General features: G+C 38.8%; 1 protein-coding gene and 1 long non-coding RNA gene across 3 annotated transcripts in view; one reads left to right on the forward strand and one right to left on the reverse strand.

Moving 5' to 3' along the window:
* carmil2 (capping protein regulator and myosin 1 linker 2) overlaps positions 1 to 14,770 on the forward strand; it is a 118,711-nt gene that overhangs the window by 13,388 nt on the left and 90,553 nt on the right. For both annotated transcript variants that reach the window (XM_039763036.1, XM_039763037.1), the window contains exons 3-4: positions 1,669 to 1,719; positions 5,772 to 5,831. In XM_039763036.1, the coding sequence (XP_039618970.1) occupies positions 1,669 to 1,719; positions 5,772 to 5,831 (111 nt within the window). The remainder of the gene's footprint in view (positions 1 to 1,668; positions 1,720 to 5,771; positions 5,832 to 14,770) is intronic.
* LOC120535295 lies at positions 2,167 to 5,709 on the reverse strand. Its single transcript, XR_005634881.1, has 2 exons — positions 5,292 to 5,709; positions 2,167 to 2,988 (listed from the first exon to the last, which is right to left on the reverse strand). It is a non-coding gene; the product is annotated as an uncharacterized LOC120535295 (long non-coding RNA).

Genomic DNA, 14,770 nt, shown 5'->3' on the forward strand with positions numbered 1-14,770 from the left:
CCGCTAAATTTCAAGGAACCTCCCTAGACAACCTTGGGCATGATACAACAGCAACAACATTTATTTATATAGCACATTTTCATACAAAAAATGTAGCTTAAGGTGCTTTAAAAAATGAAGAATAGAAAAATAGAAGACACAATAAAAAATTAAAATAAGTCAACATTAATTAACATAGAATAAGTAAGGTCCGATGGCCAGGGTGGACAGAAAAAAAATCAAATCTGCAGGGATTCCAGACCAATAGACCGCCCAGTCCCCTCTGGGCAATCTACCTAACATAAATGAAACAGTCCTCTTTGTATTTAGGGTTCTCATGGAAGGACTTGATGAGGATGATGGAAAAATGATAATTTCAATTAAAATTTTAGATAAGCAATGGAACTCAGCTATTCATAAAATACAGTCCTATTTAAATTGTCAAAGCATCTGGCTTCTGATTTGCAGTGTATAATAATATTATTTTGAGAATCTGTAAAAGTAGTAGCAGGTTAGGAGAAAATGCCAGCAAAAAAAACTGTTGATCAATCTATCAATCCATTCTAATCAAAGGTCTCAAGTATCCTATGTGTTAATACACATTTAAAAATAACTGTCTTGCCAAACTGCCTGATTAGAATACTGTAGAGACATTTAACTGCCCAAAGTATTCATGATTTTCTAAACTCACTTACTTAGAAAAAAGACTCCCTGAGTATTATGCAACAAGCAAATATTGATGTTCATCAAGCTTGTGCTGGGCACACCTACTCACACTGGACCAATTCAGAGTCGCTAGTTAACCTAATCTACAATTTGAAAGTAACTTGCATTACCCAGTGTGAAACTACACTGCATAAATGGAATGTGTGCAGACTTACACAGGTTATGTCCAGGACAAAATATGATACCTGTCTCCTGAAGCTGTGAGATAACAGCCCCAAGCCCCGTGCTGTATTGTAAAATAGTTTAGTTAAACACACAAGTGTTCTTTCCTCTGTACCACCGTAATTCTACAAATATAAATTAATTTCCAAAAAAACAAAATATACTTTTTAAAAAAATGGACATTGGGTGCCTTGCCAATGTCCTGTGACTTTGGTGTTAACAGCAAAGTAAAATAACAACATAGCAGTTCCTTGTGACTGTCAAAACAAAGTTACAAAGAAAGGTCCCACTGTTTGCAGTGCTTTAATCCCCATCCTGTCATCCTGGAAGTCACATAGATGTTTGGATTGGAGTTCTATCCTCCAACTCCCAGGTCCTGTATTTCCTACAGCATCATCATTTCTGGCAATGTTTTACTTTCAAAATGATAGTGCAGACCAAAAACTCAACAGACAATATCCGAGGGCCCTTGGTCAACAATAAGCAGACCATAAAGGAGCATTTATTTATCAAAACATTAAAAAACTGTGGCTAAAATGAAAAGGGTCATAATTGGAGAGGCCCTCTTCTTAACAAGTAGAAGGTTGATGGTACTGACTAATCTGTGTGAAAAGTACTGTATTATATACCATAATCTAAAATGTACTAAGAAAAAAATATACTGTATAGCACTAGAGCTAGAGACAGAAATGTGCAGGTTGTTTTGAGATGCTTAAAAAAGAGAGTGAAGCTATTTTTAAGTGTTTTAATTATTAATATATTTTTCTCTTGTTTACTGGTTGACATATTTTATGTTTGCAGGTTGTGACTTTGTGGAGGGCTCACATTGTATATCCATGGCTCCCTGTCAAGGTAAGAACCACTAACATCTTATAAACGTCACTACACCTGACGCACCTATATACAGTATGTGCCATTATATCTAGTTACTCCACATATCTTATCTTGAACAGTATTTTGTCATTTACTTGAGAGAAGTCCACATGGCATCCATTTGAATATAGTAAGACCACCCAGGTTCCTGTCTTTAATGCACTGTGGACCCCAGAAACCCATTAAATAAGTAGGAAATTCCTTTCTTTTACTTTTTAAACAAACTATTTTATATTCATATGTCTGCAGTGCGCATCATCCCAAAATATTTTAGAGGGACACCCGAGTTATTGTTCCCATATTTCTACATTAAGAGTTATGACAGATTAAGTAACTCACTCAGAGAATTGGGTGTTCTGGTCCGTCCTCTTCCATCTAACATGCTTAAATGTTCATAGAGACAAAAGTGCTTTTAGGAGAGTGTAGTCAAACCATAACATTTTTTATTTTGCAGAAAGTGCAATCAAATGAACTGTGTAATTCTTAAAATATTTTACAGGGAACACTGCCTAAGATGTACATTATTATACAGCAGAGTTGTGTTTGGCTTACCATTTACTCGTTACATAAAAACATTTACACACAGATATGAATGTATATACAATATATATTGTGGACCACCAGAGGACGTACTGCTCTCCAAACCCGACACAGACAGGCTGAGACATAAGTCTTGACAAATTAAATTGCACACCTTTTAAGTGGAGAAGCATTTTTCTTTTGCCCCCCACTGCACAACACAGTACAAACTACCAAACAACACACAGTTCTTTCTTTCTCTCAGTCTCCACTCCTCCTCTCACAAGCTTTATTCTCCACCTCCCGACTCTGGCTTGCTGAATGATGGTGAAGCAGCTCCTTTTATAATGCACCTGGACGTGCCCCAGGTTTTTCTTGACCTTCATCTGACTGCACTTCTGGGTGTGACAGAAGTGGTGCTCCAAAGGGTTCAGTTGTAGCTGCAGCACCCCCTGGCGGCACCCATGGACCCGAAGAGGGCTACTCCAAACTACGAATTCCTGGCATGTCCTGCAGTGACCCGTGGTGCAGTAACAACCTAGGGGGGCTCCTCTCTAGTGTCCCAGGAAGGATACTGTCCCAAAGAGGTTCTCTCCATCGTTCCTTCCAACCATATGGTGTTCTGGCTGGGTAATGATCCTGGCCATCCATCACAATATATATATGTATATATAATGCTTCCCCTGCAGGTTTTGTCTTTATTTTGCTCCATATTTTTCCTTCCCAGGCCTTTATACAAAAGAAGCACGTCAGGCAATTTCCAGCAATTAAATGAATGTCAAACACTTAATCTGACAAAACATTCCCTTTATCACTTTGCATTTCTTACTTCCTGTACTGCAACCTAAAATATCACCTCTGCACTAGACTTTCATTTTAATGAGAGGGTTACACAAATGTCCTGTGATTCTCTGCCATAAAGGAATTCCTTCAAAGTTGTTCCCTGCAAAAGACTGGTGCACAATCCAAGTTGCTATCCTGACATGTGCTGATGTATTTATTCAACATGGAGACCATTTTGAGTGTATTAAATACTTGCATATCTCTCAAATGGCTTTTGATCTAAAATCACTCTCAGTCCTCTAAAAGCAGTATTTGGAGTAACACCAAATGTAATAATATTAAGTAATGAAAAATGAATTGTTGTATACTTACAGAAGTTTAAAGGTAAGGCAATTTTACTTAGTAACCATGACCCTGAAGAGTGGCAATGTGCTGCATGTTGATTAACACATGCAAGTAAGAATTTCACTGTATTCTGTCCTCGACAATGAACCCAATAAACCTATGCTTCTGGGGTGAGCTAAGCCTCCACCTCTATACACTGGAACAGTGAAGTTTAGGAAATGAGTGTCATGTTTCAGCCAGGGGCTCTCCCAATGGCTGGAGTTCAAATGCTATTTTATACCTCTCTTGTTTAATTATGATTCCTTTATTTATTGCTTTTGTTTATGTTTTGTGTTATTCTTTACTTTTTATGTAGCCACATTTATGCCTTTGTCATGTGCTTTGTGGATGGTCCCCCCCTTCCCATCACCACAAGGGACTGCCCTCAGCCCCACTGTGATTTTTCTGTGTTTTGTGATTTTGTGGACATTTTGAACCTGTGTTATTTTTTTTTTTTACCTTGCCTTGGATATTTTATTGGGGCTTTCTTCTTATTACTAACTGGGGTTGGCCGGAAATATCCCCCTCTCTTTTTGGCATTTGTAGGACGTTGTGGGTCACTTTCTCCTTTAGGTACTCGGAGACTCATAACAAAAGGAATAAGCTGAAACACTACATTAATGCAGGCTTTCTGTTTAGTAAGTTACTGCTAATAAATCAACCATGTCTGAACATTTCTAATTGGTGAAAACTTATTTTTTAATCTAAAAAAACTTTGATTTTGATTGACCTTTAATAAATTTCACTATGAAAATGGCTTTGAGTTGAGAATTCTAAATAAAAACTGGGGGGGTTGACTGTCCAAATCATTGCTCTTCTGCATAAATGTACAGTATATGCGTGGACCATAATGATATAATAAGTTTGTTACATTAATTATTAATAAAATTAATTTATATTACATATAAATGTATACATGGGTGGCACGGTGGTGCAGTGATAGCGCTGCAGCCTTGCACTAAGGAGACCCGGGTTCGCTTCCCAAGTCCTCCCTGTGTGGAGCTTGCATGTTCTCCCCGTGTCTGCGTGGGTTTCCTCCCACAGTCCAAAGACATGCAGGTTAGGTGCATTGGCGATTCTAAATTGTCCCTAGTGCGGGTGTGTGTGTGTGTCCTGTGGTGGGCTGGCGCCCTTCCTGGGATTTGTTCCTGCCTTGCTCCCTGTGCTGGCTGGAATTGGCTCCAGCAGACCCCGTAACCCTGTGTTAGCATATATATGACATATATACCTGTTTTTGAATTGTAAATTAGATTAGAAAGTAATTCCTCATTTGTGGTCTGTTTTAGCCGAAACCGAGTGTTTTAGGTAAGAATTCCCAATATTTTCTTTCAACGCCTTACATAACACAGTACAATTAAATGCGAATTATACCAACTTAGCATTCCACTGTTATGTGGCACCACTCCACTATGATCACTCTCACTATTGCAGAAACAGCACGTTAGCGACAACTGATACCGGACAGCCTTAAAAACTCAGCCCCTTGTTCACGAAGGTGAGTACGTGCAAGGATTCTTTACAAACCACACACACAAAAAAAAACCGCACCGATTATTGCTGTAATGTCATATGCAAAGAAAACACGACAACACCCTCAAACTTATTCTACTTGCCTGCGTTTCTATCTCGGGAATTTCGATGTCACCCGAAAACATTTGTGTCAAAATCCAAACTTTAGGAATCCTTAGTAGTACATGGACACAGTAAACTAATCACCTGTGCTACGAACGGCGCTGCTTTTGCGTCTGAAGTGGGCAGTGCAATCATTTTTGCGAGATAACAATTTTTTTTTTTTACTGGAGGCCGGAATAAGCTTCCTGTATTTTTACGATTTTACGTACATAAAACTGCATAACATTACTTACTTAAAAGTAAATTCATTCTGAAAGCTACTGTGTCCGTACCATCCTGCTGGCGGGTTCAACAACACCCCGGCTGCGGCTGGGCGGGAAAGCCGCTCACCTGGCGACTCTGTTTCAGTGCGGGATTTAGACGCCACTACACCGCGGCAGCGTTGTATTCCTAAATGAACGTGTATCTTCTGTTTTCTACCTTTTACTCTGTCAGTTCCACGTCTTTTGCAATTGCTTGGAGTCTCCATTTTAGTGAGTTAAATCCCTTTGATGATTTATCAGTCGGGTTGTCTCCTGGTAACGAATGGTCGTTCTGGGATTGACACCCGTAGTTCGCGGTGCAGATTGTTCCCTGGCTTGAGGCTGAGGTTTTGAGAGTGTGAGCGAGTGGGCGTGTGTATGCGTGTCCGGTGTGCGGTTCAAAGTGGATAGTTCGATATCGAGTGCTTGCTTCCTGTCTCACTAACCTCTATACTTCTATCTGATGTGCAGGTGGAGAGCTCCTTCAGTTATTTAGAAGTTTATGGAATCACTGTCACAGACCCGAGGCAGGTGAGCGGCTCGGGGGTTCATCACCGGGGGTGGGTGGGTGAGAACTGACCGGAGAAACTAAAAGACAACCATGGAAGTGACCGTTTGCCACTTGTGCCAAGTTTGATCTTCGTTTTTCCTTTTATAGTATCTAACAGTATACAAAAGATATAACATGAATCCAGTTGTAAATTTTATGTGGCAACTCTGACCCCCTGACTAACACTTTATAACAATATTTAAACTGGAACTTTTTTTACCTGGAGTTAGTCGTGGGGAACTGTTTCATCGCTATCCCGGGTGATTGTTAAACTTTTGCCCTGTTGGCATCGTGAGTGTGTTCAACATAAGGACCTATATCGGGCAGCGTTATGGTCACAGTTCTGATGAAAAAGGAACTGCTAATAAGTGCGCAAAATCAGCATCTGCTCCTATTCCAAGGGTGTTTACGACTGGGAATTCAACAATAAAATGAAATCATACCTTTAAACTTGCCTTCAGGTGTATGTTTAGTTGATACTGAGTGTATCATTTAAAATGGGTTTTTGTTGAGCTGTTAACCAAAGAATCAGAACATAGATCAAAAACTGACTGGGCACCATTAACCACTTTCATGTTTGCAATATGTGAGATCATGTCTGTATAAAATACTGTACACCCAAGGAATGTTGAGCTAAGAGCTGAAGGGGATGTTAAAGTAAGCACAGATATTAGTGGTTAATTGAGATTGTTATGCTGGGATCACCTGGGAACATTTAAGTGGGATTATGTTATTTTCTTAATTTTTTTTTTTTTTGTGTGTGCAGGACTTTTTTAACTGAAAACTGAGAAGATATGTAGATGGGCATTACATTTTTTGTATGCAACCAGACTTGCAGGAAATGCAAATTGTATACCCCAATTATTACTTTTTTGTTTAAAGATATGGTCAGTTTTTCATATCTACATAGTTTCCAGGCTGTGCTTTAGATTACAATCATTTATCCACAGAGCAATTTGCATTTAAACTTGGCTGTGACTCTTTTATTATTGCTACAAAAAACAGGGGAATCATATTGGGTTACTGTTTATTTGTTGCTTGTGTTCTTGAATATGGTATGTCAGAAGGAGACATTTCCTTTTTTAGCAGTTTGAGGTTATGTCCACCTGCATAGCAACGCTTCCAAAAATAGAGGCAAGTTCTACTGCAAGACTAATTATTTTTTGTTATCAGTGCATATGTGGCAAACATAATATTTAATGGCGTGGAGACAAACTTGGTTGGTGCTTTTTTCATGTGCAGAAATTTCATATGGAGGTCATGTTAATGGCTCTTATTTTTAGCATGAAATTATTTTTGTTCCATTTTGTTATTTCCTCTTTAAGTTCTGTAAAGGCAGACAGATAAATACTAGTGACTTCATCTCAGCATCAACTAGATGAATAAAATATGGTACTTTTCTATTGCTAATTAATAATAAGACCTGTGCTGTTTCAATAAAACTGTTCATTTTCTGGATTTTTAATATAGGAGAAAGTATATCAAAGGGTTTAAGTTTTCAGTTTTGAACACAGAATGGATTTACTTGTCTTAGACATCACTGAACACAATTTGACCATGTCCTGTGCACTGCTCGTGGTTGTGTGTTTGTGACATCAGAAGGGCAGCTGACATGGACAAGAAACAGTAAGTTATAGAAAAAAAAGTAAGAAAAAAATATTTTTTGGTTAGTGTCAATGGCGATCAGCAAGTGGGCTAGATATTCTAAAGATATTGCAAAGACTGTTAAAGAAAAAAAAAGTTACAATAAAATGTACAGTTTTATTTGGAAAACAGAACAGGTAACATGTTCAGAATACAGTACTTACAATCTTAAGGACTTTAGTATGACTTTTATATGACAATTGGCACATGTAACTTATGAAAGGATCAAAGAATTAGGATCAACTTGGGAATGTTTATTATAATTCCTTATTGATAGAACCTTGTTAATTATAAATACAGGTATAGTTAGTTCATGAGAACAAGAAGTTGCCTTTTGAAAAAAAGTGTCCATTAAAAGTAGAACATTCAAAGAGCTATACATTTTGTTTAAAGCATTTTCATGTCTCCAACATTTTCTGATTTCTCATTTTTCGTTTGAAGTGGAGGCTGTAACAACAAATTTTTGCAGAATATTTCAAATCAAAATGTTTGGGAAGAAAAATATGTATTATACGTTTCTGAATGTTTATTTTAAATGCCCAAAGGTTTTTGGTTCAATGAAAATAACCATGAAATCACTGGTGAAGATATCTGACATGTCTAATTGGTAATATTTCATCCGTCTTCAGTCTCTCACATTTAATGGATATTTACTGTATCAAGAGAGCACTTATTTCATTTATACATTTATATTTATAAATATGGAGAAATGTTCTACCAGTGAGAATGACAAGAGTACAGAGAATGGTTTGTGGTTCCCTGGTGCCTTTTATGCCAAACAACAGATATTGCCTTATCAGTGAGGAGGTTGTGCAGTATGCATGAAAAAGGTTTCAAGTGAAGTAGAATAGAGATGACATATGCTCCCCTGCCGAATGATTTACATGAGACGGCGTCTTATAAAAGTAGTGCAGTCTAAATTATTTAAATCCATACATTACATTAACATCCAGTCTTATAATCTGTTTCGTTTTCTGTTGTGTAAGGTTCAAAGTTTCTATTAAAGCAGAAGAATGAATATTGACGGACTAATTGTGATGTTAAGGGTACATTTTGTATCAACATTAGAAAGATTTTCTTCTAGAGAATCACAGATACAACTTACAAAGCAGTGTGGTAGATGGTAGGACTTTGTGAGCTTTCAAAACATGACTATTTTGATGAAATTAGGTGATTAGTATTTAAAGGTTTTGTTAGGCTGAATGTCCAGTTCTTGTAACATTGTTCAAAGATTCTAATCAAATGTTGTAATGAGAGAGCACAAAGATTCAGTGCAGAGTGTGTTTCGGGGTGAGAGAGAAAGAGAGCAAAAAAATAAATTCAAGTACGGTGTTATGGGAATGGCAATTTGTAGAATGTGGTGTGACTTCAGTCTTGACTAAAACATTTAGCAGGTTTACATACAGACAGGCACCGAGTGATTGCCACAAAGCTCAGTAAACCTTCCACAAAGGTTGTGAAGCAGCACAAAAAGGCAAGCTTCAGGACCTTTACATTTGGTCAGAGCTTTACAAGTGATAGGTAGCGAAGACAGGTCATTGCTACTATTTTTTACGAGTAGCATTCCATGGTTTCAAAGACCTCACACATGAGGCGTAACTCTTAATTTAGTTCCATATTTAAAGAATCATTGTCAATGCTAATTGGTACTGATTTCTTTGGCCTCCATTATTGATGCCATTCTTTTGTCCTCAGTCTTTTGATTGTTTGGACTTGTTTGATTCATTTTTGCTTCCCCCTGTATTATCATTTTAGCCGTTGTGTTTACCACATAATACCATATTTGATCATATCCCATCTTTTATCTCAGTAGTTTATCTGATGTTAATTTAAGTGTAAACAAAATACTGCAATTAAAATTTGAGTCCTGTTGTTCACCAAATAATCTAAAGCCTTACTGACAGTTAAAACATTGAAGTTATACTTGGTGATCTCCATCATCAGGCATTTGTCAATATATACTGTAGTCCAAATGTGGCTTTACATTACGAGACATAAACAAATACAGTATTTTTAAATATATTTTGCAGAGTTCATGAAAATATGGTCAATGCATTCAATCTGAAGCAAGATTATACATCCAGCCATATGATGTCCAGATGTGTTCTTGCACATTCACTTTCTTAACCTTTGATTACACCAGCTACATATGTCTGTAACATACTGTAGGTGTCATATTCCCTGATTTTAAGTGCTGGCATGGAGGAATAGAATCAACACATAATTTTGGCAGTCTGACTGACAATATGGATGAAAATTATATTAGTTCTGGCAATTCTGTACTGATTTTTTCTATAAAGAGTAACAAAAATTTTGTTCTGTACATATTCTTGAAGATATTTCAGTAAATAAAGCAGTCCATCAGTTAATTTCGGAAATCCTGTCTTGAACTGCACCAACATGTTTAGAACTGAAGCCACACTAGCATTCTTGGGGCGAGTCATTTTAACATTCAGTATCTGTGCTGATTCCTGTTTCATTTATACTTGTTTCCATTTTCAATATGTACAACTATATATTGCCAAGTCCACATTTTAATTAGAGATATTAGTTATTATATTTTGGCTAATGAAGACCAAGCTACTTTTCCCATTGACCTTTTTAAAGTTTTATATAATGATCCTGGCAATTACATTTTGACCAGTCAAAATTTTACGTTTATATGGCTAGAATTTCTTTACTTTATTTGAAATAAATATTTCAAAAACAAATCTCATTTGAAATATAATGTACAAATAACGCCAAAGAGGGCGGCACGGTGGCGCAGTGGTAGCGCTGCTGCCTCGCAGTTAGGAGACCCGGGTTCGCTTCCCAGGTCCTCCCTGCGTGGAGTTTGCATGTTCTCCCCGTGTCTGCGTGGGTTTCCTCCAGGCGCTCCGGTTTCCTCCCACAATCCAAAGACATGCAGATAGGTGGATTGGCGATTCTAAATTGGCCCTAGTGTGTGCTTGGTGTGTGGGTGTGTTTGTATGTGTCCTGCGGTGGGTTGGCACCCTGCCCAGGATTGGTTCCTGCCTTGTGCCCTGTGTTGGCTGGGATTGGCTCCAGCAGACCCCCGTGACCCTGTATTCGGATTCAGCGGGTTAGAAAATGGATGGATGGATAACGCCAAAGAAGTCAATGTGGAAAGTTTGTTAACTGTGAACTAATCATGCATATACAGTACTTGGGATTCTAACTATGACTAGTTTAAATTTTAGTGGTTGTTTTTTATAACTAAAATCTGAACCGGTGAAAATGTCATTACAGATACTGTATCAAAAGTGGTGATTAGCACAATACAATATATGGTAAAATCAACAGCCTAAAAGTTTAACTAATTAAAATATAATTATGGACATCTCCAGTTGAAAGTCCTACAGAATTTTGTGGGAAAAGCCCTTCAGTTGTATATATTGTGAAGTACATTGAAAACATTTCTAATCTACATTGTCATCAGTACAAATTGAATTTGGTATTATCATTTTTCACTAGTAAAATGATTGTATTCATTTTATATTTTTCTTTGCAAAAAATAGCTATGTAATATTAACACATTAAAATATAACTCTAACCAGTAACGGCACACTGTACGATAACGTACAGTGAATACACTTGACTTGAGCATTCCTAGTTTTCCTACTCTTTCTCTGTACGTTTGGAATTCATTTGCTCAGTGGTTGGTGTGCTTGCCTTTTGCTGAGCAGCTCTTCTTTTCTCCACCCTAGAGGCCCCCTTCTTCTCTTCTTTCGTTGGCATCTTTTTGCATTAAAACTGATTAAGTTAGTGTTTGTGTTGCAATTACTTAGTATGTTTTCCTTCATTTCTCTCTTAAGCTAGCACTTAAGTCTTCAATTTGCCACAAGAATGATTTAAGATATGAAGAGGTAGGGGGAGTGACGGCCAGGGTTTAAGGGAATGAGAACGGCGCCCATACGCATGCGCCGCATGGCCGCCCCGCTGGCCGCTGCCGGGAGTTGATTCTGCAATAAAATAAAGTAAAATAAAAGAGGAATAACCTTGGAGGTCAATCATCACACCGAAAGTGGATAGCAGACGTCACATAATATGTGTGTACCAAATTTCAGGTCAATAGTTTAAATGGTTTGCAAGCTACAGGTGATTTAAAATCCTGGATAGACAGACAGACAGACAGACAGCCACGGTAGCGTATTATATAAGAAGACTAGGAAAATACCCGCGCTTCGCAGCGGCGAAGTACTGCATTAAAATTTTTATTAAGAAGAAAATTTTACCTTTTTAAACTGAGGGAAAATATGCCAATAATTATTTGTTAAGGATCTCTTTGTATACCATGTTTTCAGTTCGGCCCTCCGGTTGTAACATGACCAAGCTGTGCGCTGAGCTTACTCTTGAGCATGCAACTTACAGTTGGCCATGTGAACAGTAATCTTGTATCAAATCTCACAGCTTGGATTGCTGCTGTCATAATCGGTTTGAGTTTCATGGTTTGTTTCAATTATGACAGTATTTGCATGATTTGTTGTATTGAAGTGACATTCGGCATCTGTCAAGCGTTGTAAGCACAGAACCAGTTTCAGCGATAAAATCACATCCAGCTTTTGAGAGTTTAAACATTCATAAACATCAAAGTGTCCACTACTGAAATCGTCACCTGTGAATCTAAGATGTTTAAGAGGCATTAGCGGTTGTCGAAAGGTGTAAAATATTTGGCCATTTCGGTACACTTGAAAGCGACAACCGAACAATTCAGAGGCAGCCATCAACTCACATGCAGAACCATAGGTGAAGGGCTTAAGCATTTCACTCTTATAGTGCTCCTGTGTAGTATAATTATCTCCTGTGCTGTCATCAGTCCACACCTTGAACCTGTCCCAGTCATTCAATACATAAGACACGATGTTCCTCCGGATATCAAGAGTGAGCCTGATATGGCCGTGCAATATGTAACAAAGAGAATGGAAAAGGTAGGTGGTATCTCCGGGCATGGAAACCACTCGGTAAGTGACAGTTCTTCGATCGATAGTGATCATTTCGATAGACATGGTAATGGGGGTTGGAATGATAAAGGAAATGGGTACCTGAACAATGTAAAGCAAGTGTAAAATACCTATACAATAACTATAATTGTAATAAACAAACAATAAAACAGCGGAGAAGCCGTGGATTAAACAAAAAGGCTGTAGTTATCAGTAGGGAGACATGAATCCCGTGGCGAAGCAAGGAAGGGAATGTAGAGACTGGAGCGACGGACGGCCTTATATAGGCAGGCAGCCAACAACATGGGAGTGGTTGGGATGGGGGACCCAATGCCGCCTCACACGGTGACTGAGCTGCAGGCTATGGACGTATATATGTACGTAAGTAGGATTCAGTTGGCGTTGGGAACCCGTGTACCAAATTTCTTGAAGATGGGCCCATAAGTAACAAAGACTGTTGAAAAGTTCAATATGGCGGCCGACAGTGGCATCATACCACCGATTCGTTCATTGGTTTCGGTTAGTGCAGGGAAGCCGCCTACCAAATTTCGAGAAGATGGGGCCATAAATAAGAAAGTTCAACATGGCGGACGTTGTTGACCATTATGACAATTACGCATAGAATTTCGAAATGAAACCTGCTTAACTTTTGTAAGTAAGCTGTAAGGAATGAGCCTGCCAAATTTCAGCCTTCTACCTATACGGGAAGTTGGAGAATTAGTGATGTTGGAAAATTCAATATGGCGGCTGACAGTGGCGTCATACCACCGAAATAAGTAAGTACATTGGTTTCAGTTAGCTCAGGGAAGCAACCTACCAAATTTCGTGAAGATGTGGCCGTAAATAAGAAAGTTGAACATGGCAGACGTTGTTGACCGCTATGACCGTTACGAGTAGAATTTCGAAATGAAACCTGCTTAATTGTAAGTAAGCTGTAAGGAATGGGCCTGCCAAATTTCTGCCTTCTACCTACACGGGAAGTTGGAGAATTAGTGACGTTGGAAAGTTCAATATGGCGGCCGACAGTGGTGTCATACCAACAAAATAAGTACGGACATCGGTTTCCGCTAAAAGTTTAATATGGCGGCCGACAGTGGCATCATACCACCGAAATAAGTACCAAATTTCAGCCTTCTACCTACACGGGAAGTTGGAGAATTAGTGATGTTGGAAAGTTCAATATGGCGGCTGACAGTGGCGTCATACCACCAAAATAAGTATGTACATTGGTTTCGGTTAGCGCAGGGAAGCCGCCTACCAAATTTCGTGAAGATGGGGCCATGAATAAGAAATTTCAATATGGCGGACGTTGTTGACCGTTATGACCGTTACATGTAGAATTTCGAAATGAAACCTGCTTAACTTTTGTAAGTAAGCTGTAAGGAATGGGCCTGCCAAATTTCAGCTTTCTACCTACAAACCGGATTCCAAAAAAGTTGGGACACTATACAAATCGTGAATAAAAACTGAATGCAATGATGTGGAGGTGCCAACTTCTAATATTTTATTCAGAATAGAACATAAATCACGGAACAAAAGTTTATACTGAGAAAATGTATCATTTTAAGGGAAAAATATGTTGATTCAGAATTTCATGGTGTCAACAAATCCCAAAAAAGTTGGGACAAGGCCATTTTCACCACAGTGTGGCATCTCCCCTTCTGGGGACCGAGGAGACCAGTTTCTCAAGTTTAGAAATAGGAATGCTCTCCCATTCTTGTCTAATACAGGCCTCTAACTGTTCAATCGTCTTGGGCCTTCTTTGTCGCACCTTCCTCTTTATGATGCGCCAAATGTTCTCTATAGGTGAAAGATCTGGACTGCAGACTGGCCATTTCAGTACCCGGATCCTTCTCCTACGCAGCCATGATGTTGTGATTGATGCAGAATGTGGTCTGGCATTATCTTGTTGAAAATGCAGGGTCTTCCCTGAAAGAGATGACGTCTGGATGGGAGCATATGTTGTTCTAGAACCTGAATATATTTTTCTGCATTGATGGTGCCTTTCCAGACATGCAAGCTGCCCATGCCACACGCACTCATGCAACCCCATACCATCAGAGATGCAGGCTTCTGAACTGAGCGTTGATAACAACTTGGGTTGTCCTTGTCCTCTTTGGTCCTGATGACATGGCGTCCCAGATTTCCAAAAGAACTTGAATCGTGACTCGCCTGACCACAGAACAGTCTTCCATTTTGCCACACTCCATTTTAAATGATCCCTGGCCCAGTGACAACGCCTGAGCTTGTGGATCTTGCTTAGAAATGGCTTCTTCTTTGCACTGTAGAGTTTCAGCTGGCAACGGCGGATGGCACGGTGGATTGTGTTCACTGAC

The sequence above is a fragment of the Polypterus senegalus genome, chromosome 9 (assembly GCF_016835505.1).
Source record: "Polypterus senegalus isolate Bchr_013 chromosome 9, ASM1683550v1, whole genome shotgun sequence".
Classification (NCBI taxonomy): domain Eukaryota; kingdom Metazoa; phylum Chordata; class Cladistia; order Polypteriformes; family Polypteridae; genus Polypterus; species Polypterus senegalus.